This window comes from Aplidium turbinatum, chromosome 14 (genome assembly GCF_918807975.1).
Source record: "Aplidium turbinatum chromosome 14, kaAplTurb1.1, whole genome shotgun sequence".
Taxonomy (NCBI): domain Eukaryota; kingdom Metazoa; phylum Chordata; class Ascidiacea; order Aplousobranchia; family Polyclinidae; genus Aplidium; species Aplidium turbinatum.
This window is the reverse complement of record NC_137485.1, coordinates 11,746,971-11,774,331: the sequence shown is the minus strand read 5'-3', so window position 1 is coordinate 11,774,331 and position 27,361 is coordinate 11,746,971. Positions and strand designations below refer to the sequence as shown.

The 27,361-nt window shown below is 37.7% G+C and overlaps 3 protein-coding genes across 6 annotated transcripts in view; 2 read left to right on the top strand and 1 right to left on the bottom strand.

Moving 5' to 3' along the window:
* Positions 1-27,361, bottom strand: part of LOC145783507 (E3 ubiquitin-protein ligase RNF14-like) — a 311,490-nt gene that overhangs the window by 218,865 nt on the left and 65,264 nt on the right. The window lies entirely within an intron of this gene.
* LOC145782760 (3-oxoacyl-[acyl-carrier-protein] synthase, mitochondrial-like) lies at positions 1,849-15,654 on the top strand. Of its 4 annotated transcripts, none has more exons than XM_082594523.1 (10): positions 1,849-1,988; positions 2,360-2,465; positions 3,105-3,242; positions 3,354-3,491; positions 4,429-4,623; positions 12,018-12,201; positions 12,753-12,901; positions 13,586-13,786; positions 14,130-14,280; positions 14,691-15,654. In XM_082594523.1, the coding sequence occupies exons 2-10, from the start codon at positions 2,360-2,362 to the stop codon at positions 14,758-14,760; spliced, it is 1,332 nt and encodes a 443-aa protein (XP_082450649.1). In that variant the 5' UTR covers positions 1,849-1,988; the 3' UTR covers positions 14,761-15,654. The 4 variants fall into 4 exon arrangements, with proteins under 4 accessions (XP_082450649.1, XP_082450647.1, XP_082450648.1 ...); XM_082594521.1 differs by having other exon boundaries at positions 1,876-1,945; XM_082594522.1 differs by having other exon boundaries at positions 1,894-2,465; positions 4,441-4,623.
* Positions 20,967-27,175, top strand: LOC145783300 (uncharacterized). Its single transcript, XM_082595140.1, has 3 exons — positions 20,967-22,451; positions 24,860-25,033; positions 25,388-27,175. The coding sequence occupies exons 1-3, from the start codon at positions 21,033-21,035 to the stop codon at positions 26,327-26,329; spliced, it is 2,535 nt and encodes an 844-aa protein (XP_082451266.1). The 5' UTR covers positions 20,967-21,032; the 3' UTR covers positions 26,330-27,175.

Genomic DNA, 27,361 nt, shown 5'->3' with positions numbered 1-27,361 from the left:
ATAACATAGCATAATGCCCTTCTTTGTATACCGGACAGGCGCGGACACAAGTAGGCTATCATTACTCAATACATAGTGAGCTAATAGATTAGCATTATCGCTATGTCTTAGCTTAAAACTTGAAAAAAAATTGGCCTTTTACTAAACAAAAGTGCCCTTTTTTCGTAATCTTGCCCCCCCAGTCAAAAATCGTTCCGGCGCCCCTGGCTGCTCTCTGGTAGCCTTCCAGTGTAGTCCTGGAACATCGTGAATCTGGGGTGGTAAAAGGGTAGATCCTCGGTCCCAGAGGCTTATATGACGACGACCACAGTTAGTAGATCCACTCGCTTATTAAGCCCAATTTGGTCCATTCCTGAAAGTATAGGAGTGGTAGAAAATCCCCCCCCCCCCCCCCCCGCTCAATAAGCCCAAAATTGTCCGGTCCCGATGTGGGCTTAATAAGCGGGGACGACCGTATTGAAATTGATATTAAATTGCAAAAGATTTTGCGCAAAATTATATGCTTCTCAAACGTTCGGGCTGCGAAGATTTCGAACGATTGTCTTTTGGGTCGGGCCGACAAGTATTTGCGGAGCCCTGTTCTAAACAAGCAACAATATATTAACATGTTTATTCAGAACTCTCTGGAAGATTTCAGCTGATCATATGTAGCTGATCCTGTTATCGTATGTACACTACACCTTCTCCAAAATGTGGACCTTTTCGGCTCAAGGGGGGTTCCCGGGAACCCCCATGGCTACGGGCCTGTTTAGTGAGAGTTTAAACTGACGACATCCAAAGTGGCTCTCTGTGACCTTTTTGCATTTGCAGCTTGTGTATTATTTCGTTGTTTTGTTTTGGATATGGACAGCTTTGTCTGACGCAAATAAATAATAAAAAAATAAAATAAATAATATAAATTTCAGCACGATACAAATGATCTAAACTGGTCGGGCAGCACTGCTTCTACAACTGTACAACAAACTGAATTTCAGGTAGCCTACCCGCAATTATTTAATCACAAAAATGACGATTTGGCACATTTTGAATTTTTATTTTAATAAAAATCGATTGCATTTTATAGTGACCACTATAGGCCACTTTATGGTATGATCTAAATTTTTACTTGCAAGCCAACTTCTTTCTTTTTTTTGGAAGCAGCTGACTCGATGACTGATCATTCTTTCGCTGCTTCCTGTCTGTTGTGGTATCTAGATTCTAGATTGCTCACAACAGACGAAATAAAAGGTTTCGTAGTTGACTGGTTGAAAAAAAACATGTTGCCATTTTTTTTTCAAAGTTGCTTAAAATTTTAATGCTCATTGCTAATTTAAAGGTAGTAGTATTGTTATACGGTACGGTAGTAGTTCTGTTTGGCGTTTTCACACTTGAAGCTCATTGTCTTTTAGCCAGTTTTTAAATATATTTTGCCCCGATAGCTCAGTTGGATAGCATGTGACTTCTGGAACAAAGATGCTTCAAGAATCAAGATCAAGCAGCGCTGGTTCGACTCTTGGGGTGTGCGCTTGAGCAATGCACGTTAAGGACTGCTCTCCATTCAGCTGCATCTGATGAATGGAATAATTCCCCGGCAACAAGACTTCCACAATCGGAAACTTCACTCTGTCAATCTCGGTGACCGGGCCTGCGTCAGTGATTCAAAGCCTCTACAAGTATGCGAAACTGCCAGGATTAAGCTCTGCAAGAAGCTTTCCCAGTCCGAGGATAAAGATTCAATCAATCAAATATACTTCCACATTGGTAAACTGTGTTGAATTGAGATCACTGAGTAGTACAGTCCATAGACAGTCTGAAATCAAATAATCAACAGTTTGCTTGCTTTTTTTCGTAATTTGGACAGATTGTTGTGTTTTGATAGCCCTATCAATGAAGAGTGGCATACCAGTTCGGGTATAACAGGATAAAACTCTATTATAAATGATCGATGAGGTCGCTTGATCTTGAGGTGAGCGCGTAATCGTTGAGCTAATGGAGTGGACTATTGCCAGGTTCTTGAAGTCTATGATTTTTCCTCTTAGATGTGGTGGAAAAATTCCGTGCATTATGGGTACCGGTAGTCATTGTATGATTATTATACAGTATACACTTTCACTCTAATTGGAAGGTGAATATCGAGATCCAGAAAATGTGAACATCCTGACTAAACTTCTATATCAGCATTAAATTATTTCTTGTTGTGACGTTGTGTCATTTCGTACTCAGGTTCATTTTTGCGCTTCTGCTATTGATCTGTTTCTCCTCACATACTGTAGCTTGGGCATAGATACCGGTAGATAGTGGTTGTGGTAGGTAATTTAGTTTGGCATACAGTATATCAAAAGTTTTTGTTATAAACATGTTTAATTGTTTATTGTTGCAGATGTCGATCATAACACAAACTACTTCTATATTTATATCAAAATCACATTTATTTCCATTTGTTCATCGTTTATTTTCCACACACCAACGCAATGTAGTTGTAACAGGTAAAATAGTTTTAAATGTTAATTTATGACTGAAAATTTTAGCTGAACTGTTTACAATTAAAACATTAAAAAAAGTTAATTTTAGTTTCTTGTTTAAACAGTAACAGGTCAAATGTAACGCATGTTTAAATTATTTGTTCAGTTGGAAGACAAGTGTTGTGCATTAATATGAGCTATTATTTTCTCAAGAGCACTAAAATGATGAAAAAATTTATAAACCATTGCAAGCAAATGATTGCAGAATCAAGTGTTTCATTGTAACATTATATACATTTATGCTTAGTCTGTACCATTGACATTTATGTTAAGTCTACACCAGACTTTTTCAACCAAAAGTCAGCCAGTTTAGTTTTTAAACAAAACACCCACATTCACATTTTGAAGCACCGCAATAATCATGGGTAATTGGGTATTGAGAAAGTAATTTGGGCCCGAGACAATGAGATGCTCAGGTCCCTGCCCCCTAATCAAGACGCTTCTATGAAATGTGCACTCTAACCAAAGAATATGTGGCAGTTTCTTTAGGTTCCTTGGCTCCTTGAAAAGGTTATGGGCTCTTAAAATCATCTCGGGTCCAAAAGTATCCTCTGGACTTCCTTGTCAAAGTCGCAGGCAATAACTATTATAACTTTTTTGCAGGCATTGGCATTGTTTCTCCTTTGGGATGTAAAACAGACCATGCATGGACTCAGTTGATAAATGGAAAATGTGGGATTTCAGAACAACATTATGAAGGCTTTGATTTCCCTTCAAAAGTTGCAGCAACTGTTCCAAGAGGTTCAAAAATATTTTTGCTATACAAATATATATTCAGCGGGTGTTTTTAATTCTCATTTTTTTATTTCTTAATGGAGTCATTGGTTTTTATACTTTTGTTTTCCCTTACAGGACCAGATTCTGTTCAGTTTTCAGGCACATTTGGAAGAGAATCATCATTAACAGCTGCCTTTGCTGTTGCTGCTGCTGATGAAGCATTGGCCGATGCTAAATGGAAACCAACTACTGAACAAGACATGGAAAATACTGGTATGTGCAATGTGCATATTTGAAGATTTGTACGGTATGTCATGAAAAAAGCTGATTACAGGACATTTTGTAAGGTACTAGTATAATAGGCCTATATCTTGTTGTTTCGACCCTTCAGTAGCCGACATTATAGTTTTGATAGTTTATTCCTATGTCTCACTTCAGTTAACATGTTTCATCAGTTTTATTGTGATTTTTTGCAGTTTAAAGGAATGACTTCACTTTTTATATTGATTGAACCGCTTTATCTACTACTGTATTGTGGTGGTTCAGATCCATGTTACATAGATATATTTGCAGTTTATTTTGCCTGAAAAATAGCACTGAAATATTTTATATAAACATCTAAAAATTGCATCAATTCGTATTTTCAAAGCAAGAAAAACGATTGTTACTATATGTTGGTTGGTTTTAAATCTTTACCCTCGGACTGACAAAGCCTTGATAGGTTATTACTGGTAGTTTTGCATGAGGCTTTTGACGCAGGGCCGGTTACTAAGATTGACAGAGTGAAGTTTCTAATTGTTTCGATTGTGCTGAGAAATTATTACATACATAAGGTGTCACTGAATGGAGAGCAGTCCTTAGAATGCATTGCTCCAGCGCACACCCTGAGAGTCGAACCAGCGCCGCTGATCTTGAAGCTTTTTCATTCACAAAGTGACATGCTAACCAACAACTGTTGAGGTAGACAGCTGCTTATAGATGTCTGAATGCTTGTCTGCAACAAATCTAAATAAAATTTAACACTTCAACTGAACATTTCGAAATTTTGTTTAAAAAATTTGAAACCTGTTGCTACATTTCAAGTTTTATTTTTTTAAACCTTATGGTATCTGCAGAATTTTGTTTTGACCCTTGCGGTCTTTCAGTATTTATTTCAATTACATTGCTGCAATGTTAAACTTGTATTCAAAATCTTGCATGTATTTTTCAGGAATTACTTTAGGTGTTGGTGTTGTTGACATTGAACACGTTATAACATCAGCAGAAAAATTGAAATCCTCTGGGTATCGAGGTGTAAGTCCTTATTTTGTGCCTCGACTAGTTCTCAACATGCCAGCTGGAACAATAAGCATCAAACATAAGTTACATGGGCCAAACCATTGCGTATCCACAGCATGCACAACCGGTTTGTACACTTGAATATGTTCATCACTGTTTTGCGCATTGCCATCTCATCGTTATCGTATGTCAACATGGGTTTATATATTAACTATTTAGATATATATATTATATATATATATGGTATTAGTTTCTTTACATTTGCTTTTTTTCTTCAATTTTTGCTACTTATTTCATCGTTACTCACTCAAAATTTTGACATAAGACTGCACAAAAGCAAATAGGTTCAACAAAAAGCAATCAACTTTTAGTAGGGGGGTGTATTAATTGCGATTCATACCGTACGCTGCTAAAAATTTGTGGAGCAGTATCAAAATCTAGAATGTTTATGAAAATTCGACATACGATCCCCCTAACCCCCATGTACATGCCCCCTGAATATAAGGTACCCCTATTTTCAGAAAAATATAAGATTGTTGGCCTTTTCACCCACTATACTTGCATTTTGGTAGTATTTATCTTACTCATATGTGGCTTTTCGGGGTCTGTGTGTTCAAATATGACATTAGAAAATTCCTAAGAATTTTCAATATGGCGGTATTTCCATATGGCGGCCAAAATGGGGCTTGGAATGGGTACTTTTGTAAATTTTGACCAAACATAGTTGTGTGATATGTCGAATTATAAGTTTTCGAGGGCGTAGAATACGAATTTGATCCCAAAAGTAGGCTTATTCTTTCCTGGCATGCGCAATGAATATATATACCTGAGTAGTGAGTATTTATATATGTTCAATTGTTCATACTGATGAATTATGCTTGTTACTTTGCATTGCGTTTTGCAATATCCTCAGGATATGCAGAGTATCGACGGATCGCGCCAGACGGCTGTCTTAGAAAAATCATACTTGGAAGCAGAGATGTGGCTCCTCCGAACAATCAGCTGAAGAAAACCGAAGCGAGTATGAAGTAAGTGATTCCGAGGAAGTTTCAAGAGAACACAGAAAGAAACGAAAGCTCAATTTTGGTCTCAGTATATCTGATGAACATGATGAAATGCCAGCGTAGTATCGTCACATCCGTTTAGGTGAACGAAAAGTGCATCCAGAGATTTACGAGGCAATGGACAAATTAAAAAGCGTCAACCACATGTCAGAAACACAGGCGGCGTTGTGACCATCGGCAATAAGGTTTTTGGTCGAAAATGGAAACTTCATAATGAGTCTCCCGATGAAATAGACAGAGATACGTTGCCTGATAAGCGCAACGTGAAACAGGTGGGGCGAAGTTTAGAAGCTTTGGCGTTAGATGAAATCGTAAAACAGATGATGGACAGCGATGAAAAATCTACAGTTACGTACGCAGATGACGGATCAAAAAAGCAAGGAGCTGGCTCCTTCTCAGTTCAGGGTGTAACGGTAAATGGCATGTTTCGACCACTACCAACATTGCCAATTGCATCCGATACTCGTGAAAACCTAGCAGAACTGAAGATTGCCGTGTTAAATGTGTTATCAGCTGCTAGCGGAGTCAGCACCAAACGTCTGTTTGAAAAACTTGACTTCATTCTTACTGATCAGACTTCGCACAATCTAGAGGTAGAGAAACTTGTAGCTGAAAGACTTGAGACTGGGCACATCCCTGATCACCTCTTCTGATGTGCATCCAACATTGATGTTCAATAGAACAATCACGAGGTTATGGGCAGAGACAGAGAACGCTCTTGGAAAAGACAAAATCTATTCAAAATTCCTCGTTGAAGCAAGTAATACACATTCAAGTGTGACCGAGCAAGCACTCGATTGCATAACAAGGCTCGTAAACCACGACTTCGATCATAAGCCTTGGAACAGAGCAGTGGATTTTGATACCTTTATAGCGCCGAAAAAGAATCTTTCCGTATGTTTAACCCTTTAAGGGATATAATATTTCTAAGAAAGTTTTTTTCAAAATAAATATGTTTTGTAGTTTAAAATGGCAACTTAAATTGAATTTAAGAATTTTTTTTAAAATTTGTTTGTTTGTTTATTATAAAACGGTATGGTACATATGTGTACCATTGTCCCTTTAGGGGAAATTTTATTGATAACCGTTTTGATTATAGTTGCTTCATATGAGGAGCCCTATTGTTTTTCATAAGCACTTTCGGTTTACAGTCTTGTGATTTTAAAGATTTTACCCACACGACTATTCAATGTTAGGTATTTAGGGGGTCAACCCAGCCCCATATTCACCCCTTTTATTATGAAAATGTTGTTTCCACGCAATATAACTTGATGATGGAAATCAGAAATTACCACAATCATACAGAAACAACTTCCAAATGTAATGGTGACAGTTCAGTAACGTTAGCCACATTCATGGTACAATGAGGAGCGACTTCTACCATTGACATAGCACAGGTGGGCATTGCACTCAACACATATAGGGGGTCAACTCAGCCCCATATTCACCACTTTTATTATGAAAGTGTTGTTTCCATGCAAAATAACTTGATGATGGAAGTCAGAAATTCCCACATTCATACAGAAACATCTTCCAAATATAATAGTGACAGTTCAGTAAAGTTAGCCACACTCATGGTACAATGAGAAGCAATTTCTACCATTTACATAGCACAAGTGGACATTACACTCAATACATATATTGCTTGTTCTGTTTTGGAGTGTTTTTCTGGTGCAATGTTTGCATATATGTACATAGGCTATTAACATTTTATGATATTAAAGAGCTACGAATCAGCAACAACACGAAAACACACTGCCTACAGGCACCTCAATAAGATCTGAAAAGTTATCTCATATTTCCCCTAAGGGACAATGGTACACATATGTACCATAAAATTTATATGATTTTTTTCAATACTAAAATACTTTCAACAATGGTAAAAACGTTTATATATTACAATAGAACAACTATCCTTTATGTTTCGGAATGAAATAGAGCAAACTGCTGCTTGTTGTTTCCACCAACATACCGTGAACAGACGTCACCGTGGTACTGCGCTAACTGCTCAAAAACCGACCTTTGAAATGTGTGAAAAATGATCCAGAGTTTCAAAATTCTAATTTTATATTGAACAATCAATGTAGCAGAATACCATAAAAACGTAAAATTAACAAAAAAATGTTTCTTTTAGTTGCGGAAGCCCAAAACTTTTATGGTACACATATGTACCATTGTCCCTTAAAGGGTTAATAAAAGATTGAATCGGTTGACACTCACTTGCGCTGTAGTTGTTCACCATCTTCAAGACGTGAATAGATTTCTACAAAAATTTGAGCAAGTAACAAACCAGCTCGCTTGTATTGTAAGATGTTTTCTAGAATTAGATTTCATGAGAGTAATGTACGTTGTAGGAGCACTGATTGGATCGCATCTGGTAGAACCTTTCCTATTCCTCACTACGGCAAAACTACTAAGTATTCAAAGCTAACAGAAGCTTTCCAAACACTGAATAAAAACCTTCGTGAAACCGATGCTCAGGCTTTGCTCAATCTCGAACAGCCTACGTGCAACTTCATTTCCCTGGAAAGCTTCAACCAGACAACATACAGCCAAGATATCCGTAAGTCACTTAGTAAAGCAATTGAAGACACACGTCCTGAAGTGATTAAGGTTCTTACTATGTTATTACCAAAACTAGCGGATGGTTTCCAACGCCAGAAAGGGGACATGTTTGGATTTCAGATGAGGTATCGGAGATTGCTCTGTCAAGAATGGATTCGGAAAAACTAGAAAGTGCCCCTATACACAATCTGGGTTCAGAACGGGCGGTAGGATTCATAAATTATGAACTCAAACAACGAGGCGCCAAGAACTTAAAGTGTGCGTCGACTGTTCAAGTAAAGGCCAAATCACAGCCTTCACAGGACTTGATAGATTCCAAATCTTCTGGTTCATTCCGAGAAAATGGCAACATTACAAAGTTTACGATTCCCGCCATAATGAAAGCCTGGGATGCGCAACAGAAGCATTTGCAACAACAGGGCCTCGCCGACAAAGAAATAGCTAACGTAGCACTTGATAAAAGACGAAATAATGATTTAAACAAACTGAAAAAACAAGGCGGTCCTTTTACGAAGGACTCTGATGTGGATGAGATTCTAAATAGTAGTATAACAGAGATTGAGAAACAGAAGCGGTTATACCTCGAGGTCAGATACGCCCGTGACACTGCACTCTCAGTTCCAAAACAAAGTGACATTTTTCGTTTATTGAAAGACCATAAAAAGTTGCCATCTTCTGTTTATGGAGCCAATCTGAAAGCTTACCTGAGTAATTTGAATTGCAAAGCGGATGTTACGATGACTGATTTAAATTCTGTTCTTGATGGCATGAGTCTAACAAAGAGCTGAATACTGTGTTTTATACTAAATTATATATACGTCATAAGTTTGAAAATATGTTGTTATCAGCTTATTTTTCGTTTGAAATAATCATGAATTCGTATTCTACGCCCCCGAAAACCTATAATTCGACATATTACATGACTATGTTTGGTTAAACTTTTCGAAAGCACCCGTTCTAAGCGCAATTTTAGCCGCCATATTGGATTACCATTATATTGGATTTTTGGAGGTAATTTCTAATGCCATATTTGAACTCACAGACCCCGAAAACCCCTGTAGGAGCACCATAAATACCGCCAAAATACACGTCGTTTGGTGAAAAGGCTTAAAAACTCATATTTTGGTGAATTTATGGATACCCCTTTTCAGGGGGCATGTACATGGGGGTTAGGGTGGTCCAATATGATAATTGTTTTCATATTCCTGATTTGGATACTACTCCACATATTTTAAGCACCGTACCACGTTGCCATCGTGAAATTCGTCAAATAACACACCCCCCTACTTTTAGTTTGCTTTTTACCTAAGTCATCACCGTCTATAAAACATGCATTAGGGTGTTTCATGATTGTATGCAAAAAAAATAATTTTGGATTTTGATGATGCATACCCTCTCATTTTGTGAGGTTGAGGGAGAAAATAAGAACTGTAAAGTTTTAGCTTGATTGGAGGTTGTTCATTGACCTCTCAAGGACTTGACAATTTTAGCATTATGGGGGTTAATAGACTTCGTGACTTCGCAATTAAGTGACTGACATTAAGTGACTTCACAATCAGAACTATTTAGCAGTGAACTACCGGTATACTTAGACAGAAGTAAACGCAGTGAAATATGAACCGTCATATTATATATAACAGCCACAATAAATTCAATTCAGGCCAGCAGCAATATTCATCGTTGCATCGTCAGTGATCCTCTGTTTAATGCTAGCCTGGATCGAATAAAGGCGACACCTCGACAGGCCATGTATATCATTGCTCCAGCATTGGCACCAGCTGGTGTTGACATTCAAAATATTATACTATCAACAAGTTCATTGTACAGAGCACGCAGAGTCACAACAAGTAGTTGTGGAGTGCGGAGGGATAACTTTCGTCCCGTAGTACCGCTTGTTGCTCATTTTGATGGTAAAATGTTGCCAGATCATGATGGTGGAAAAAGTGATCACTTGGCTGTGGTAGTTTTGGGCCAACGTGTGGAAAAGTTGCTCGGAATTCCCTGTCTGTCGGTTGAAACTGGACCGCAGATGGAGGGAAAAGTTGTCCAAGTTCTGCATAAATGAACAGGAGTCACGGATCATCTCGCTGGCTTATGCTTTGATACCACCACAAGCAACACAGGCAATACAGGCATTCATACAGGAGCAATCACTGTAGTGTGACAGGCATTCGATCGCCGGCTACTCTTCCTTGCCTGTCGACATTATATTCTGGAAGCAGTAGCGGCGGCAATATTTGATATACGTTCTTTGTGAGCTCTGGATCAAAAATTGCCTTGTTCCGTAGATTCATGTATCGACCAATCCCTTTCAACTCCTCTTGATGATGACACATCTGGAAACTGCCTGACGCTGAACATGTTATGTGAGGATGTGGGTAACTGCACGGTGACCTATTGCTGTTGCAGCTGCTGGAGCAATTTGAACGCGTGGATCATCAGATGGCAAAACAAGCCATGCACAAGATGCGTGGCCATCTGTGGTATTTGAGTGAGGGCCTCATCTGTCTTGCTCTATTTGATGATGCCCTGCCCACCGATCAGAAACGTGATCTGATAGCAGCACTATCTAAATCAGCGAAATGCAAGGATGTTCGTCGAGTCTGTCCTGATGACCTGGCATCGTTTAGTGCGATGAAGCTTTCGACTTCGCTACCCTGTATTCATTGAGTATATTTTAAGCACTCCACCTGCCACAGGAGTGCACAGGAGTATCAGCTGATCCAGAAACGTGGGAAGTCGAGATGACTATAAACAGGGCAAGGGGGCTTGTACGTGCACTCCGCGTAGTCAATGATTGTGCTGAACGAGCTGTCAAGTTAGCCACAGATTTCAATCTTGCGCTCACCAACGACAAAGAACAACGACAATTGATGTACCAGATTATTGAGTACCATCGTCAATTATTAGCAACAACGCCAGGAAAGAAGGACATTCTTGCCATGCTACCATCAAAATCCTAGATTTCATGTTCGGATTTTTTTCTTTTTGTTCTTATTTTCTTATTCGTTTGCTTCATTTTTTCTATTCTTTCAAGGTGTTGAATGAAACGCTCAATAAGCTCAAGTAATTCACAAAGCTCGCATTCAGTACATTGAGTTATGATAAACCATTCAAGGAAATTAACAAATAGGCAAATTGGTCTGTTATAAGCCAAATTTGTTTTGGTTATGGTCATATTTGTATGCAATAATAGGCAATAGGCATGTATGGCTAACGCCAATGCATAAGCATAGGGTTATTCCATGCAATATCAATGTCCTTTGAGAGGTCTGTTAATGATATCCAATCAAGCTAAAAGTTTGAGAAACTTATTTTCTCACCAAGCCTCACAAAATGAGAGGGTATGCATACCCAAAATCCAAAATAATTTTTTTTGAAACACCCTAACATGCATGTATGTGGCACATGAATAGAAAGACCTGTAAATGCTGTACACAACTTAATACACTTTGTTAGCATCAAGTACGAATGCATTTGCAAGTTCTATATTATATTTGGTTTATTTCTGATTACTTTTGACAACTAAACTAAACAGCGTCGACAGGTTGGCCACAGTCAGTCACACTCACATGGATTGTGGCTGATGATTTGCTTTCGGTGTGGAGTTTGGAGTCAATATGCCCAAACTATTTGGAGCAGGAGTGAAGTTTAGAATCATAGACTTCGGAGTGGAGCAGAAGTCCAAAATACCTGAATCCGTACACCTTGAAAAACCCTGATGTGTAAAACTACCGCTACTTTTTGGTTAATTGGCCATTTCTGGAGATTAGCTTAGAAGCTATTCTGTCCCGGCTCAAAATGTCCTCTAGTCCAGACTATCCCACAAAGTGATTCGAAGTAACATTGAAGCTTATGTGATATGTATCGCTTTGTGTTGTGCAATGTGCAGGTTCTCATGCAATCGGAGACGCATTTCGGTTAATTTCGCGTGGAGACTGTGACGTCATGGTAGCCGGTAGTGCAGACACGGCCGCATCTCCACTTGTCTTTGCTGGGTTTTGCAAAGCTCGAGCTTTGACGACAAATTTCAACAATATTCCGAAAAAATCTTCTCGGCCATTTCATCCAGACAGGTGGGAGCTGATGTTGATTTTGTTTTAACAAAATTAAGCGACGATCGACTAGAACAGTTCATTGTGTTCTGTCTTGAAGTCTTAATATTTTTCGGCTACTTTTGCATCAAACCTGATTTTTTTCTATTTTCTGTGAATCATATTTGTCGTATCAAATGTGCAATCTCAACAAAAGTAATCGATCCAAATAACTGCTTTCTTTTGAGATAATAAGTGTTGTGACTTTCAAACTCATACTGGTAACGCAGCTGCTAGCCATTTGTTCAGTAATTAAACGACAAGCTTGGACTGGATTTAGTATTTTCGTTGTACAAAATGACAAGCTGTGACGAGGTAGCAAGAATGACATACCAATTATCAAGTACTAAGTTACTGTTGCAATGTTTACGCCTAATTTAAGCAAACTACAGCTTTTACAAATGTGATTATAATTAGCTGGCTCTAGTCTACACGAACACTAAATGCCCTGAATTTTAAAATGTAAATTTAATTCTGTATATAGTCCATTTCGCGACGCTACATCGCGTGCACTAACTTTTTTATGGATTCAGAGACGGCTTCGTCCTTGGAGAAGGAGCGGCAGTGTTGGTTCTGGAGGAAGAAAACCACGCTGTGCGTAGAGGAGCCCGTATCTATGCCAGGATACTTGGCTATGGGATGTCAGCTGATGCGAACCACATCACAGCGCCACACCCAGAAGGTCTGATGGTTTCCTCAACTTTCCATTTATTGTGCGGTTACTGACAAGATTGTTGAGTTTCATATTTCTAACTATCACGGCGCTACGTTTAAAAGGTTCTTGCAAATTTTGTGCGTAGTGTCACGTTTAGCGTTTCTCGAGTTTTAAAATCTCATTATTTCATATTTAAACGGGATATTTTATTGCAATCAATGAAAGACCTTCGGCAAAATATTTTTATTATAAGAATTGCTGAACCCTATCGGTAGTGCATGCCATTACTCAAAACGAAGCAGTAAAAAGAGAAAAGTAAACTTCAGAAATTCAACCTCATGAAAACGATAGTAAATTGATGTATCTAGTAGCGTTGACAGAGAGAGTACTTTAGGACCCGGGATCACTTTAGGGACCCAAAATATTTTCAAAGGTCCTTAAAACAAAAAAGTGCGTCCTTAGAGTTTTCTTGTTCTGTTTAGAATTTTCTCATTGGAGAGGGGGGCGGGCTTCCCATCCGTACCGTTCTCTCAGCGGCCATTTCTTACTGGTTGCCAACTTTGCGGTCTGCGCATGCCATTTAATTTGAGGATAGATTTTTTAGCTTCTATTTGCTGAACTGTTAAATTTTTTGTTGTTTTTGAATGTAAATCAGCCAATTATGACGTGCGCCGTATCTCTATATATTTACCACTTTTAGTTGATTGACAGGTAAAGGAGCTATAATGAGCATGCGGGCCGCAATCAGAGACGCTGGCATTGACGTTCCTGATGTGACGTACATCAACGCCCATGCCACGTCCACACCGTTGGGTGATGCTGCTGAAAACAAAGCGATAAAAACATTATTCGGCGATCATGCTTACAAGCTCGCTGTTTCCTCGACCAAAGGTGCTGTCGGGCATTTGTTAGGTATGCTGTATATTGGTTGCTTGAATAGTCTGAATTAGCTTGAACATTTTGATTGGTTGGTTGTGGAAATGTTTATCCTCAGACTGGGAATGCCTCTCGTGAAGTTTTGGTCATATTCGCTTGTAAGGGTTTTGAGCAACTCACGCAGCTTGACAGTACGAAACTTTTATTTGTAGCAAGTGTTGTTTGTATTTTTTTCCACTCACTGTGTGCTGTTGAATGGACAGCTGCCAATTAAGTTCACACCCTGAGAGGATCCGTAATTGCTTGATCTTGCCATTTCGTATATTCATCTACTGACTCCGCTGAGCATTTTGCATTAAAACTTTTTTAATTTTTGAAGGGGCTGCCGGTTCCATTGAAGCCGCATTCACTGTGCTGGCTTGTTATCACGGGGAGTTGCCTCCGACGCTGAATTTAGACAGAACCAGTCCGGACATGGATTTGAATTATGTGCCAATGGTGAAGCAGATGTGGAAATGCGATTCACAAAGGTAGCCGCTCTTTGTTATCGAAAACAATGGATGGTCAATGACCATGTTGACCTTAAGATTTAAGTGATTGATTGATTAATTGTATGTATCTGATGTATAATCAGGTTTTAGTCTACTTGTGCTTAAACTACCATGGTGAAGTAAAATACTGTGACACAACTACAATTTCGCAAAAAGTATAGTTGCATGCCTTTGAAATTGTTTTTGTAGCTGTTTGTAATTGTATACTTTATGAAATAGTAAGGAGCATTTTTTCGAAGCACTGCTTATTGATCAGCCTTTCTAGTCCATTGATTTTACAATTGACAGAGATGACAAACTTTCAGGGTTTGTTTCCTTCCTGTGTCGGCAGCAGCTGTTTGCTCCAGTTACTGTCAACTTTTACAATTTTCCTTTTTATCAATTTTCAGGAGAATCGCGTTGAGCAATTCGTTTGGTTTCGGAGGAACTAATGCCACTCTGTGTATTTCTGGCTACTAGGTGTTCGTACCGCACCGTGACCACAAAACGTGTCTTGTTGCTCTTCAAAGGTCGCTAGAAATGACCAGGTGACATTCTAGTGCGGAAACACATATCCGTCGTGATACGCAGATACGATAGCTAATCCCAGACAGTGAATCAGCTCGAATGCGTTGAATCAATGTAAAAAAGACTTTCTGGCTAGCAATAAGTCATTCGAAGTCTTGTGTCCGGCTTGACTTTTCGAAGCCGAAGTTTGCGAACTTATGTTGTGGCGGTCTGATGTGTTGTTTTGTTACAATTGCGAGGGTGTCACAAGCAGTGGACATTCAGGGTGTATTTGGTTTTGAAATTTTGTACCTATGTTGTGCCCCCCGAATTTATGTAACTCAGAAAAACTAGTTTGAACGTGAGCATAATTGTCATTGATATCAACACTGTGAATTAAAAACTGATTTTTTGTTTCTTTTACAATCATTCATACCGTATTATTTTTTACTATATTTAGCAAAGTATATTTGTCACTCATGTCGTGAAATACAGTACTGATGACTTCAAATTTATCGCGCAAGCAAAACTATTCACTGCAAAAGACACTCAATCTGCTATGTAGGAAAGTTTTTTAGAGTCCTAATTGTTACAACCATAGACATGACAATTGACAAACCTGTGATTTTACCATTTTTAAATGTACGTAAAAATCAATATTTGCACTGTGACTACTTTTGGCGTGTTTCACCGGAGGTTAGGTAGGCCTATGTACATTGTACATTGAGCACAATTTACGCACAGTCTCAAATTATTTGTTATATCACTTTTGATGCAATTGCTTGTTCAATTCAAGATATCGAGCGTTTTTTGTGGATTCTACGTCATAAGCTGTTCATCTGAAGTGCAAATCTAGGTTTTAGTTCATTTGAGTTTTCGCCAAGTTTAAACGTATTATATCTTCATTAGGAATTCAAAAGTATCCCTGTCGACGCTACGGAGGCGCAAGCGGCAGGCCAACTGCATTTGCAATGATACTAGATCGGTGACACTGACAGTTAGGCCACTGGCTTAAGTCTGAAATTACAATAGTTACAGTTCGATTTATACCAAAGACCTTCAATTGCCTGCAAGTTCAGTAGCTAGAGGATTCATGCTAACAAAGTTAAAAGTGGCAAAAAAATAGGTTGCCGCAAAAATGTAGTGCTGTGCAGACTGCACGATGAAGTAGGCCTAGGTAGCTTATCCTATGACGCTGCTGAAAGAAGGTGTGACGTTGTGTTGAGTGCTGATTTCATGTAGAGACGGAGAATTGTTTTGGTAATCGGATATTTACAATGAAACGCTTTTTAATAAAGCAATTTTTCACAAAAACAAAATTTTCTAACCAGCAAGAACAGAAATCCTGCAGGCTAGAAAATTCTGGAATGATTGTAATCAATAAAATTGATTAAATAAAATGGAAAAACAACTGGATTGCTGGCTTGTGACATGACGCATGAATTTCAACTGATTTAATTTGTTTAACGCAATAAAAACAAACTTACAAAACGAGTTTATGATAATCTCACCGTTCAAGCCACAAACGAAGAAGAAAATTATAATTCCAAGGCTTGTTTTGGCATCAGCTTGTTACGGCAAGTCAATCACATTCGGTGGCGTATCATTCGTGAGTTAAACCTCGCATCATTAAGAATGGAATTGTTGAGAAGCAATTTCGAGTACGGTATCTCACAAACATGCACGTGATCAATGAATAGTTGAACATACAAACACAAAATCACATGTTCTGTTATACTTGCTTAAAATTGGAGGGCGCAAAGCATTTAATCACTACCAAAGGAGGCGTGTCGAAAAAAGGGTAAAGAACCACAGGTCTGGTCTGATAAAAAGAGACTTTATATTTATTTTTGACGATGACCTCAAGGTGGCGTCATAAAAGTCATGACGACGTCATTCAGAAATTTTAAACTTGAGCTATAATGATCTATTAACCTTTTGCGGTCCAAGTAGATCCCTGGGATGCAAAATAAAATTATGTAATATGGTCCAACGTTATCCCAGGGATGATGTCTACATATTGCTGATCAACAAGGTCCAAGCATCTCCGCATCTCCATCTCCTTTTGAAAATTGGGAAATTTTGAAAAAAAAAAAGTTGGACCTGTACGGACATAAACCGGAAAAAAAATTTAGACCTGTACAGACCAAAACCGGAAAAAAAATTTGGACCTCAAAAGGTTAAAGGGCAAGAGATCAGCTCATTAGCCTACCAAGACAGATAGAGATTTGACTGATAACCGTCGTGATGTTTATGTTACAGAATGCAGGCCAACAACTAATTTAGAAACAATTGGCATTCCCAAAAGCAGCCTATCTCCAAGGGAGAAGTTTGCACCACAGCTGATCTAAAGAAGATATCCCTGACTTTGAGGAATTATAAAATCTTACCATTGATCATAAGAAGAGAATCAGTTTATGGTAACACTCCAGTCAAACATACATGAACCAATATACGGTACTGTAGAGAGTAGCGAGCACCAAAGCATTGTGTTCTTCATTGGGTGGCAAACTCTTAGAAGATACATTGGGTTGAAAGCCAGATCAGGCTTCAGAAACTTTGGCAGTATCACTGTCTGAGACACTGAAATATGAATAAGGAAAACTTCTAGATGTGCCAAACCTCAGAGATTCTTCTGGTGCATTCCGAGCAAAAGCACCACCACAAAATAAATCAAACCTGGTGAAGTAGGCTATTCTTGGTAGAAGGAAAACGAAAAAAATGTAAATTTGACTGATTAGAGTAATTCAAATCAAACGAAGGAGCTTTAAGGCAAATTATTCTCCGATATATTAAAGCTCCTTCGTTAATTTGAATTACTCTGATCAGCCAAATTTACATTTCGTTTTTCTTTTTCCTTCTACCATTGCCTAAATACCTCACCACAATCGGTTTATTTTATTTTGACGACAGCTCCTAGTCTTTTATTTTGACGACGACAAGAGTCAGACAAAAACCTGCAGCTTCTAGCTATGACCAACCTTCTAGGTACTTGCTATTTGTAAGTTCTGTATCACCAATCAACTTTTCAAAAGCATCACGAGTTGCTCAGCGTATGAGATCTACGAACAAGCAGCTAGGAACTTCTTTTAAAGAAAACCTCTTGGTGAATTTTAACCCAGCAAAACCATAACCATTTCTGCCACATCCGTTTCTGTTCTGGGGGGGGGGTGGGTATTTTGACCTGACCCAATGCCGCTCCTCGCGAATGCCACCGAACATCTACAACTTATAATTAATTTTAGGAACATTACCGTTTAAAGTTTAACTCAAAATTTATAGTTTGATCAATTTTTTTTTGTTGATACTAGCTCTAGTTTTTTCTCTTTTTCAAGGTTTTGTTGAAATTATTCAACTAATACCTACTGTGTTTAATATGATATAATAAATAATTATTATTAGGCAAAATACGTAGGGCGTAGGCCTATTATTTATTATCTTTATATTTTCCTTCGTTTGCAGTAAAAATGATTGCTTAGATTTTATCAATTCTTCAAAATTATTTTTATTAATACAGTATATATTGTTAAAAAGGATTAGCTTATTTTAGTTAATTTTATCAATATACGTTGAATTATACAAATATTACTAGACCAATTTGTTGAAAATATAACATAGACCGCGGAGTACTGTAAAGTAACTTAGATGAATAGATGCTATCTGCAGTGGGCTGTGATAACCTTTTTTGTAACATAATTCCAGCAGGGATATTCCAGAAGCCTTCTGGGAAATAACGTCTTTTACGCCACAACTGAGTAGCCTTCGGCAGTTGGAAACGATTGTTTGTTTGAAACGAAACTATGCTTTGAAAAAACCGTATTAAAACGAAAAAAAATTTCATGATGAATTAAGTCCAAGGGAACGTTCAAATATTACGTAACGCTTTTTTTCCGAATTTTTGACCCCCCCCCCCTCCCCCATGTAACGCCAACGTAACACTTTTTTCAATCCCCCCCTCCCCCATGTAACGCTTTTTCACTACGAATTCAGCACAAAAAACTACCATTCCGTACTCGAAAGCGTTACGTAACGTTTTGCTTGAACCCCCTCCCCCCCGATGTGACGCTAACGTAACGCTTTGCATAAACCCCCCTCCCCTTCGAAGGCGTTACGTAATATTTGAACGTTCCCCAAACGAAATTAAGGTAAAAAAATTTCTGAGCCGAAAACCAAACGAATTTAGTTAACGGTTAGCAAATGGATTTATTGGCTGAGCGCATAGCCTATAGATAGGCCTAAACACATCTGATTTCTATAACTTGTTTTAACCTACTAATGCATAACGTATGTAGAAACTTTGGTTTTGCTTGAAACAAAAACAAAAGATACGAAAATCTCTAAACATATAAAGTACTGTAAGATTCAAAGTACAGCTGATCTTGCGCCGTATTTTTAAACAAGTTAATGGCTTTTTTAAACTTTAACCTACTGTTTTCAGGTTAAAACATTTCAAAAATGTTTTGTAACGAGATTTAACAGCATGGTTTAATAACATGCTTGCTACAATTCAAGACGATTAAGTTATCAGGCATTGTTATCAAGTCATAAAATTTTTAAGTGTTTGCCTATCCAATTTAGGTAACCCAATTTCTGTTTTTGTGTCATTTTCTTTTAAAAACGCTTCTCTGAAGTTCAAATTTCACACGATAAAAAAATGTAGCTAGGATTAGTATATCATTTAATCTGAAGCCAATGTTTAAAAAAAAAAAACTTCAAATAGCATATCTGATAAGCGGAAATTAGGCTAAACAAAATACGGTTTTAGCTACAGAGTAAGCAAAATTAACCTTCATCTTAGTTTTTGTCATGATGTTTTACCAAATTAATCACCATAAAGTGGTTCATTGACGTTAAATGATATTTTCATATGAATAAAAAATTGGCTATGGGATTTTGTTCTATCGAACTTTGCATCAAAACATTAACCAACATTGCACAAAGCAGGCTAGTTGCCAAACTGACTAAGCAGTCGTCTACCTGTGACGATTTCATGACGTGAAAGATTCACCTGCCTCCAGGCAATAGCTCGACTTCCTTCAGGCAAAACGAATAATGTTCATAAAACTTAATAACAAAAGTTAAAAATATTTCAAATTTTCAAATCGAATCCCGCCAATTTTCTGGAAAATAAAAATGACGCAGTATTTTAATGCAGTTTTTGCTTTTAGAAATATTTTGGCAGTTTGCTAAGAAATTTTAATTTTAATTAGAACTACAAAAAGCATTTTTGCGCTGCTCACTCACAACCAATGCACAAGCTTTGGAAATACAAATTATGCCAATTTTTTCACAGATTTTTTAGAAAACACTTTGGCGTTATGAAGAATTTTGCACTTCACCGCATTATTTTTGTAAACATAGGGAAAAGGTATGTTTTCTTCATTTGATGAATAATAAGAAATTTCATCATTTGAGTTGTTATTCGTCGCTACTCTTACACACGGTCTTAATCATATAAGTTACACCAGGACCAGTTATTTTTGAAGTGTAAACACGGATTTTCCCACGTGCGGAAAAATACCGAAAGATTCAAAAATTTCCCAGTCCTTGTCGTTTATATAGCATTTTGACTTAGCCTCAGTGAAACTATTTAATAGTTTTGATGAAGGGCATTGACAAGAGCAAGCTGTGACTTTGTGAGATCTAGCCGACTTTTAGCAAAGAAAGCGTGTGCTTTTGAAGTATAAGAAAGTCAATAACTTGTTTCAATTTGAAAATAAGATAGAAACCTTTTCAACAGGTATCTCACTGGAAACTCTGTTTGGCTGCTTCTTGTAGTGATACGTCACAGAGTGAAGATGTTTTGCAAGTTCTTTCGTCAAATTGAAACTATTTTTACTTTTTAAACTGAATTGCATGATATAAATAACTGTAGCAAAAATAAAAAAGTGGACACGAAAAAGGCGAGTGGTGTATATTTGGTTACACAAGTGTAGGCCAATAGTCTATTATTTTATTGTTGCAAAGATAGTCAAAGCAGTTTTAAGAGATATTAGCAGTTTTAACAACAAATATACCGCAACACGTTTTTAAACGCTGAATAAGAGTGCAGCAGTTTTTAATTGTTTGTAGTGAAAGGAAAGGTGTAGAGTAATAAATTAAGTAGTTTGTAACGACTTGCTAACTTAGGTTTTTACAGCAATTTGTGTTTTGTTCTTGTGCAGCAAATCATAAGAATTATTGTGCTTTCAAGCGTAGACATTTTGAAAACTTTGTTGATAGTATTTGAACTAAGTGACTTTATCATGTTGGTTACTGAGCCTTGTACGTTCCCGGCTCATGGCAAAAACTTTTTTTCAAAAATAACTGTGAACGGCGGTTTGGAAACTAATTTTAATTTCTCGCCAGAACGAATTTCAGAAGACAATGCTTTCTTGTGCAGAAGACAGTTGACTAACAATAGTCTAATTGAAAGCAACAAAAGGAAATCACTGCCTAAGAAAATAGTTAAAACAGCTTTTGCGGTTTCAAACGCATCACATAAACAAGCTCCACCAATTTCTGAAGCATTGCCGATCTCAAGTGAAAATGTGGCAACTAACTCTGACTACGTTTCGAACTCTGCCGATCTTTTTTTCAGCGACCAGACAAGAGACGAGAAATTGTGCGATACAGAAGAGGAAGAAAGAAACCTCATTCTTGCCAGTGTAAAGCATGTTGACTGTCAAGATTTTCCATTTGAAGAAGTTCTTTCATTAGAAAATACAGTGCAAAAGTCTAGTTTGTCAGGTGAAGACATGCGCCATCGCGTTTCAAATACAATTCTCCAGTGCAAAGGAAAACCTATTTCTGCAATTCCGTCAGGAGATTTATCTTTGAAAAATAAGGAAGCGTTTATCAGCAAAGAACCAAATCTGACCCTTGTAAACACGACGAAGAAGCATAGACGGCCGTTTCTAAAATGCTCTACTTGGCCAAAAAGCGATTATTATGATGAAACTTTGACGGAAAACTTCTCTGAAAACCCTTGTAAATCTTCCACAGATGCGAACGGTCAATCCAAACTAGATTCTCCTTCATTCTATTCATCATCTGCTATTGATTTCTCTGCTATATCGCATTTGTCTGAAGAACACGACAAAATAATGGCTCAGGAGAACAGCAAAATAAGCAGTAAAAATCCCACATTTATTTCCCATACCACAAAAGAAAAGCTTTATGGGAAAGCAACTCAAAAAAGCGCAAATTGGAAAGCCCGTCGTGAATCTAACAAAATGAATATAGAAACCTCGTGCACAACTTCAGGCGAAAATTTCAGTCAATCTTTATTGACAGATGTAAATCCAGCTGATTTAAACAGGATTACTGTGACTAGAACAAGTATTGGAGAAACAAGTTCAAAAAAAACTCCAAAGTCAAGTGTATCGTCCTTGGAAAAAGCCTTCAGAAAAAGATACGCCTCTGCGTCTGCAGTATCTGTCTCTAGCGTGCCTCTTTCAACATTGCAAACCGATACCTCTCCTCTGATAATAACTACACAGCACTTGCCATCTTCTGAAAACTCACTGCAAGGAGAAATCAAGGAGGGATCAAAGAACCTCGCCCACATCATTGTAGAAAAGCAACCTTTGCCTCCGGAAGGCTTCAAAATCAGCCGATATCCCATATTAGAAAAATCGCAAGGCTTGCAACAATCCTCTTCAACTGACGACGACGATGGCCAGGTACGTGAATTTTCTCAATCATTTCTTTTTTAAATTTTTCACGTCAGCAGACATTGAATCAATGTCAAAAAGGACTGAGTTTATTCTTGTCGAAAAAATGGAGTGCAATTTGAATTATTGCATTTTGTTCATTTGTTGGTGTCACAGAAGCGATAGGTTTTAATTTCAAGGGTTTGTAACTTGTTTACTTTTAAATTTAATTAACCACGCTCGCCAGGAGGTAGGCCGTCCTCCAGTGTTTGCAACCTGAGTCATTGAACATTTGAACTAATCACAAAGCAACTCATTGATAAAACTCCTTATACCTTTAAAATAAATTTTTCTCATAAGTGTTTGTTTTTTCAAAAGTACCCCACAGGTGGTTGTTGTTTTTGAAAATTTGCAGCAACTGTAATTTTTGAACATCGCGTTTGTTTTGATGGCAGTTTGACAAATCACTATTTTTCCAGACAGCAAATCTGTCGTTTTTTTACATTGATTCAACCTCTGCAGACGTTAAATCAATGTAAAAAACGACTGATTTGCTGTCTGGGTTGTTGCGGCTGGTAAAGTTGTGTTACAGGTTGGTAGCTTACAATTACATATTTTTTTATGGATTGATTGGCAGCAATTTAGCATTACAAGCATTTTGACAGTTCGTCTAATTCTAAATGACTACAAAAAATAATTGTCACTGAAACATCCGTCACTTTGATCGCATCATAAGGCGCGCCGTTTGAGTTTTAAGCGACATCAGTCAGCGGAGCACTTTCTGTTTTTCTTTTTAAAGCAAGGAGCTGGAAATCATAATTATGACGCGATAATTACGTGCACGTTATTGCTGGAAGGCAACTGAAGGCATGGCATTGTTTTGATCTTGCTTTTGCCCTAAAACATCTAATGCAGTATCCAGCCGTGAAAACTTGGATTTTTTGCTGTGTTTCAACGTTGCTAGAAGTGGCAACGAAGTAAATACACAACAAACAGTATTGCGCCATCACCTTTCACTTTTTGCTCAAGTTGTCACTTTTTAAACCGCAAAGTGTTATATAACGAAATGGAGGAGCTTGTGTGACAAATGATGCAAAATTGACGAATTATCACCATTAGAGATTCAGATAATGTCGATAAAATATCTAATCTCTGATGATGATCTTATCAGATCAAAATTTGTTGTTGTTGAAAAAAAGGAAAAACTACATTTCAACCTTCGTGGTCTCTTTTTTGGTGTCTAATTTTTGCGCTTTCTGCAATTTTGTTTAATTCACAGCAATCAACTGCAACTCTGTGATCACAAGTTTTCAGTTTTGCATGTAATTAGTTGTTTTGTCACACAAATTGTTCAATACATGAAAATTTAAACGAATAGACTAAAAGTTAAGCAACACCAACACTCTTGCATCCATGTGTAAACACTAAACAGTAATGAATGCCTTGTCAGTTGCTATTGCAAAACTGAAATTAATTGCACAAGCTAAGTGGGTTGCTCAGGGCCACAAAAATCTGCTAAAGCGTCTCAACATTAATTGCTTTGTTTTGATCCGGTTATCAAAGTCTTCGCGAATAAAAAATATGATTTTCTTCTCTCAACGATACATTGAGAAAAGGAAAAAAAATGTTGGCGTGCACGAAATCCGAAAATCAATTGTTTTAAAGTGCTTCAACATTGTTCTCGTGAATTTACCAGGCTCTGCTTTCTCGCTGTGTTTAAGTTACGCGGTTCATGTCTGCTTGTGGTAAGCTTAACAGCACACGATTTGTTAGATAAGCGGCGGCTCTTGCGAGATTAAAAAATTATTATCAAAAACTTATCCGATTCAGGTAAATAGTGGCAACGCAAGGCACAAAATTTTTTTGATGCTGCAATACATCGAAATAACTTCACTTCTTTTTACTCGTTAAAGATCCTCAATTTCTGAAATGCGCAATGTTGATCTTTGTTTTAGTATAATTTCTCCGCTTCCATCTGCTGAGTCGCACAGGGTCCCTTTCGTGTTCAGAGTCCATCCATCTGTATTTACATAATTATCCTGGCTGAATGAAGAGCAGTCCTTAGAATGCGTTGCTCAAGCGCACACCCCAAGAGTCGACTTAGCGCCGCTTGATCTTGAAACTTCTTCGTTTACGAAGCCACGCGCTAACCAACTAACCTATCGGGGTGACACTAATTGAGCTGTCTTTCCTTAAAACGTCTTTGTTTGAGATACCTTTGCAGGTTTCCAAGTTTATTGCATTCATTAGACACCACTTTGCTTTTGAGCAAATATTACAGTAAAAGTTCAAGAAATACCACGTGTCTAAACAGATTTCTTTCAAATCTAAAAGATAAGAAAAAATTGCTTGTCTTAAATATTTTTTGATTTTGTGATGTAATACGTATATAAATATTACATAACTTTTGTCTTCTCATACAATTGTTTTTACACTAGAATCCACTTGGAAGCAATGACTTGCACAAAATCATTGATGACCTGCGACAACAACTAGACCGTGCAGAGAGAAGGATCAATGAAGTTGAACGGCAAGCCAGAGAATGGAAGGAAACCGCTCAACAAACATTGCGTGCTGCTCAAGTTATCAAAGCTCAACTTGATAGTCAAACGGTAAAGTTGCCTATTGTTACTATTGTATTGATGAAACAAGTTTGCAGGTTATTGATTAATTGTGTAAGTTGTTAAAAAATCTTTTGAACTTTATCCTCTTAGTTTTCCGCATAGGTTATGTCTAAGTCTAAAGGTTTAGAAGTAGAACTAACCATGCAGGCTCTTATCCGAGGTGTGAAGTTTCCGATTGTGAATTTTACTAAAACATACTTCGCTATTCTAAAATATGATTTGTTACCAGAGACAGTTGTTTAAATTAGGCTACACCTACATGTCTGTAACATATGTTCATTTTTGGTTCTTTCCAGTCTAAGCAACCTCATGTTTTACTTAATATTTTTTCTGTGTTTGCAGGATAAAAGGCTCCATGAAACTAGAGCCGATGAAACAAGACTTTCTTCGAAAAGTGTTATTCCAAGAAGGTGGAGCAATGAAGAAAATTTGATCAACAAACCACTTTGTAAAGTTTCCCGTCCTCGTTATGTTTCAACTGATACCGCAAGAAATGATTTGTGTCCAACAGAACAAAGCGACAGAACACGTGGTTCGAAACGAGTGTATCCATTTGAAAATAACAAAGCCCCAGCCCCAAAAAACAAAGTGGAAGGTCTTTCGGAACCATCAACAACAGTGATGAAGATGCCAAATCCAGAGAAGAACAAAAGTCTACTCGAATGGTTGGCTAATACTGGTTCAGATGAAGATGGTATTGATTACATGACTTACCTTGAAACACCAGATACCTCAATTCCTTATCCTACAGCAAACGTTCACAATAACACAATAATGCAGCGTAGTGAAAGCAAGGTTCCCCACGTTGGGAAAATTCCCGATGTGCACTCAAATGCAACATCACAGAGATCGTTGACTCATACTGAGGTGCGAAAGGCATTGAGAGAAAAAGTCGGTGGCTCTCGAACAAATTTAACAGCAGAAAAACCTTCAACTACGCCACTTGCCATGCCACAAAAATTGCCTCTCGCAACTCCAAACTCTCTTGACCAACAATTTTTAGAGGACTTTCCTTTTTCGGATCATGAGATTAACCAATCCATGGAGGTATTTAACACTAGTGAGTTACTGAAACAATCCGAAGCGCTAGCTTCAGAAACTTCACACTCTGATTCCGAACTCCACACACGCGATATCTGTAAAAAGTCCAACACACAAGCAAAGCTGTATCTTTCCCGTCGCCAAAGCAACTCAGAGAGCAATTTAACAAAAACTTTTACTTCAGAAATAACTTACCAAGAAAGAGCTTTTTTCAATCAACTGGACAGTATTCTTGACTTATAATCGCATATGCCTGTGTTAAATTTACATATAAAGTTGCAGAATAAGCTACAATGATTACTTTATTTTGTTTAACTCAAACGCCAGCAGCTGCACAGTAAAAAAATTTAGAATTGACTTTACATAACGAATAAAACTTTGGTTTTAACTTAGGTTACAAAATCTTACGGCTGTGTATCAAAATTGCTTAACTTATCTACTCAAAAAGTAGCCTAAAAAGGTAAAAAAACTCTACAATACAAACACACAGGTCTGACAAGCGATAAACCTACTTTTTAGCACCACAACAATGTATGCTCCATGGAGGACATTGATCAGATAACACTGGCTGTATCAGAGCTTTTCAACCTCTTTGCTATCGTTTGCCCTCTGCCGAACGAATGTACTCCATCGACTTTTTTAATTCGGATTTCGGGCGCTCATTATGTGGGCCTATAACTTAATAGGCTATCTTCGTATTTTGTACCATCTCGATCAATAAAATTTACATTCGTTGAAAACCCTTTGATTGCTGGATTAGAAATAGATTTAAGATCACTTGGAGTAAAGACCTGTAGGCCCACTTTTGTTATTAAGCTACGGTAATTGTGATTTTAAACATGTAGCCTACCTAGCAAACATCAACTGTTTATTTTTTTGAAAATGAAGCTATAACGTAAGATTACCCCATAGCTTTTAACAGAGTTGAATGGGATGGCCTGGGGTTCGAACGCCATACCTTTCCTTCAATCGTCATTTTTAAAAATTGTTCCACCACTGTCCACCAGGCTTATTCCTGCTAAACTCTAGTTGATTAAAGATATTAAGCTACTCGTCAAACGGGCATGCCATCGTTTAGCAACCGCGTTACCTTACTTAGACTATGTAGCCTAACTAAGTTACAATTCTTTTACAATATTTTTTATTCTTTGAAATGTTCTGTGGCGCAATTTTAACATTTATGTGAACCTGCAATGCATTATTTTTGTTTATAAGACTACTCCCCACTGAGCCAGCGATCCTACAAAACTTACAACTACGCTCTTGGAAAGGTTA

What these genes read in the sequence shown, in the direction of transcription:
- LOC145782760 (XM_082594518.1), top strand. Translation starts at nt 2,336, where the DNA reads ATGTTTAATTGTTTATTGTTGCAGATGTCGATCATAACACAAACTACT. An exon ending in CGGCCATTTCATCCAGACAG is followed by an intron (nt 12,202 to 12,752) that starts GTGGGAGCTGAT and finishes TTATGGATTCAG; the next exon opens with AGACGGCTTCGTCCTTGGAG. An exon ending in TGCTGTCGGGCATTTGTTAG is followed by an intron (nt 13,787 to 14,129) that starts GTATGCTGTATA and finishes TAATTTTTGAAG; the next exon opens with GGGCTGCCGGTTCCATTGAA.
- LOC145783300 (XM_082595140.1), top strand. Translation starts at nt 21,033, where the DNA reads ATGTTGGTTACTGAGCCTTGTACGTTCCCGGCTCATGGCAAAAACTTT. An exon ending in CTGACGACGACGATGGCCAG is followed by an intron (nt 22,452 to 24,859) that starts GTACGTGAATTT and finishes TTTTTACACTAG; the next exon opens with AATCCACTTGGAAGCAATGA. An exon ending in CTCAACTTGATAGTCAAACG is followed by an intron (nt 25,034 to 25,387) that starts GTAAAGTTGCCT and finishes CTGTGTTTGCAG; the next exon opens with GATAAAAGGCTCCATGAAAC.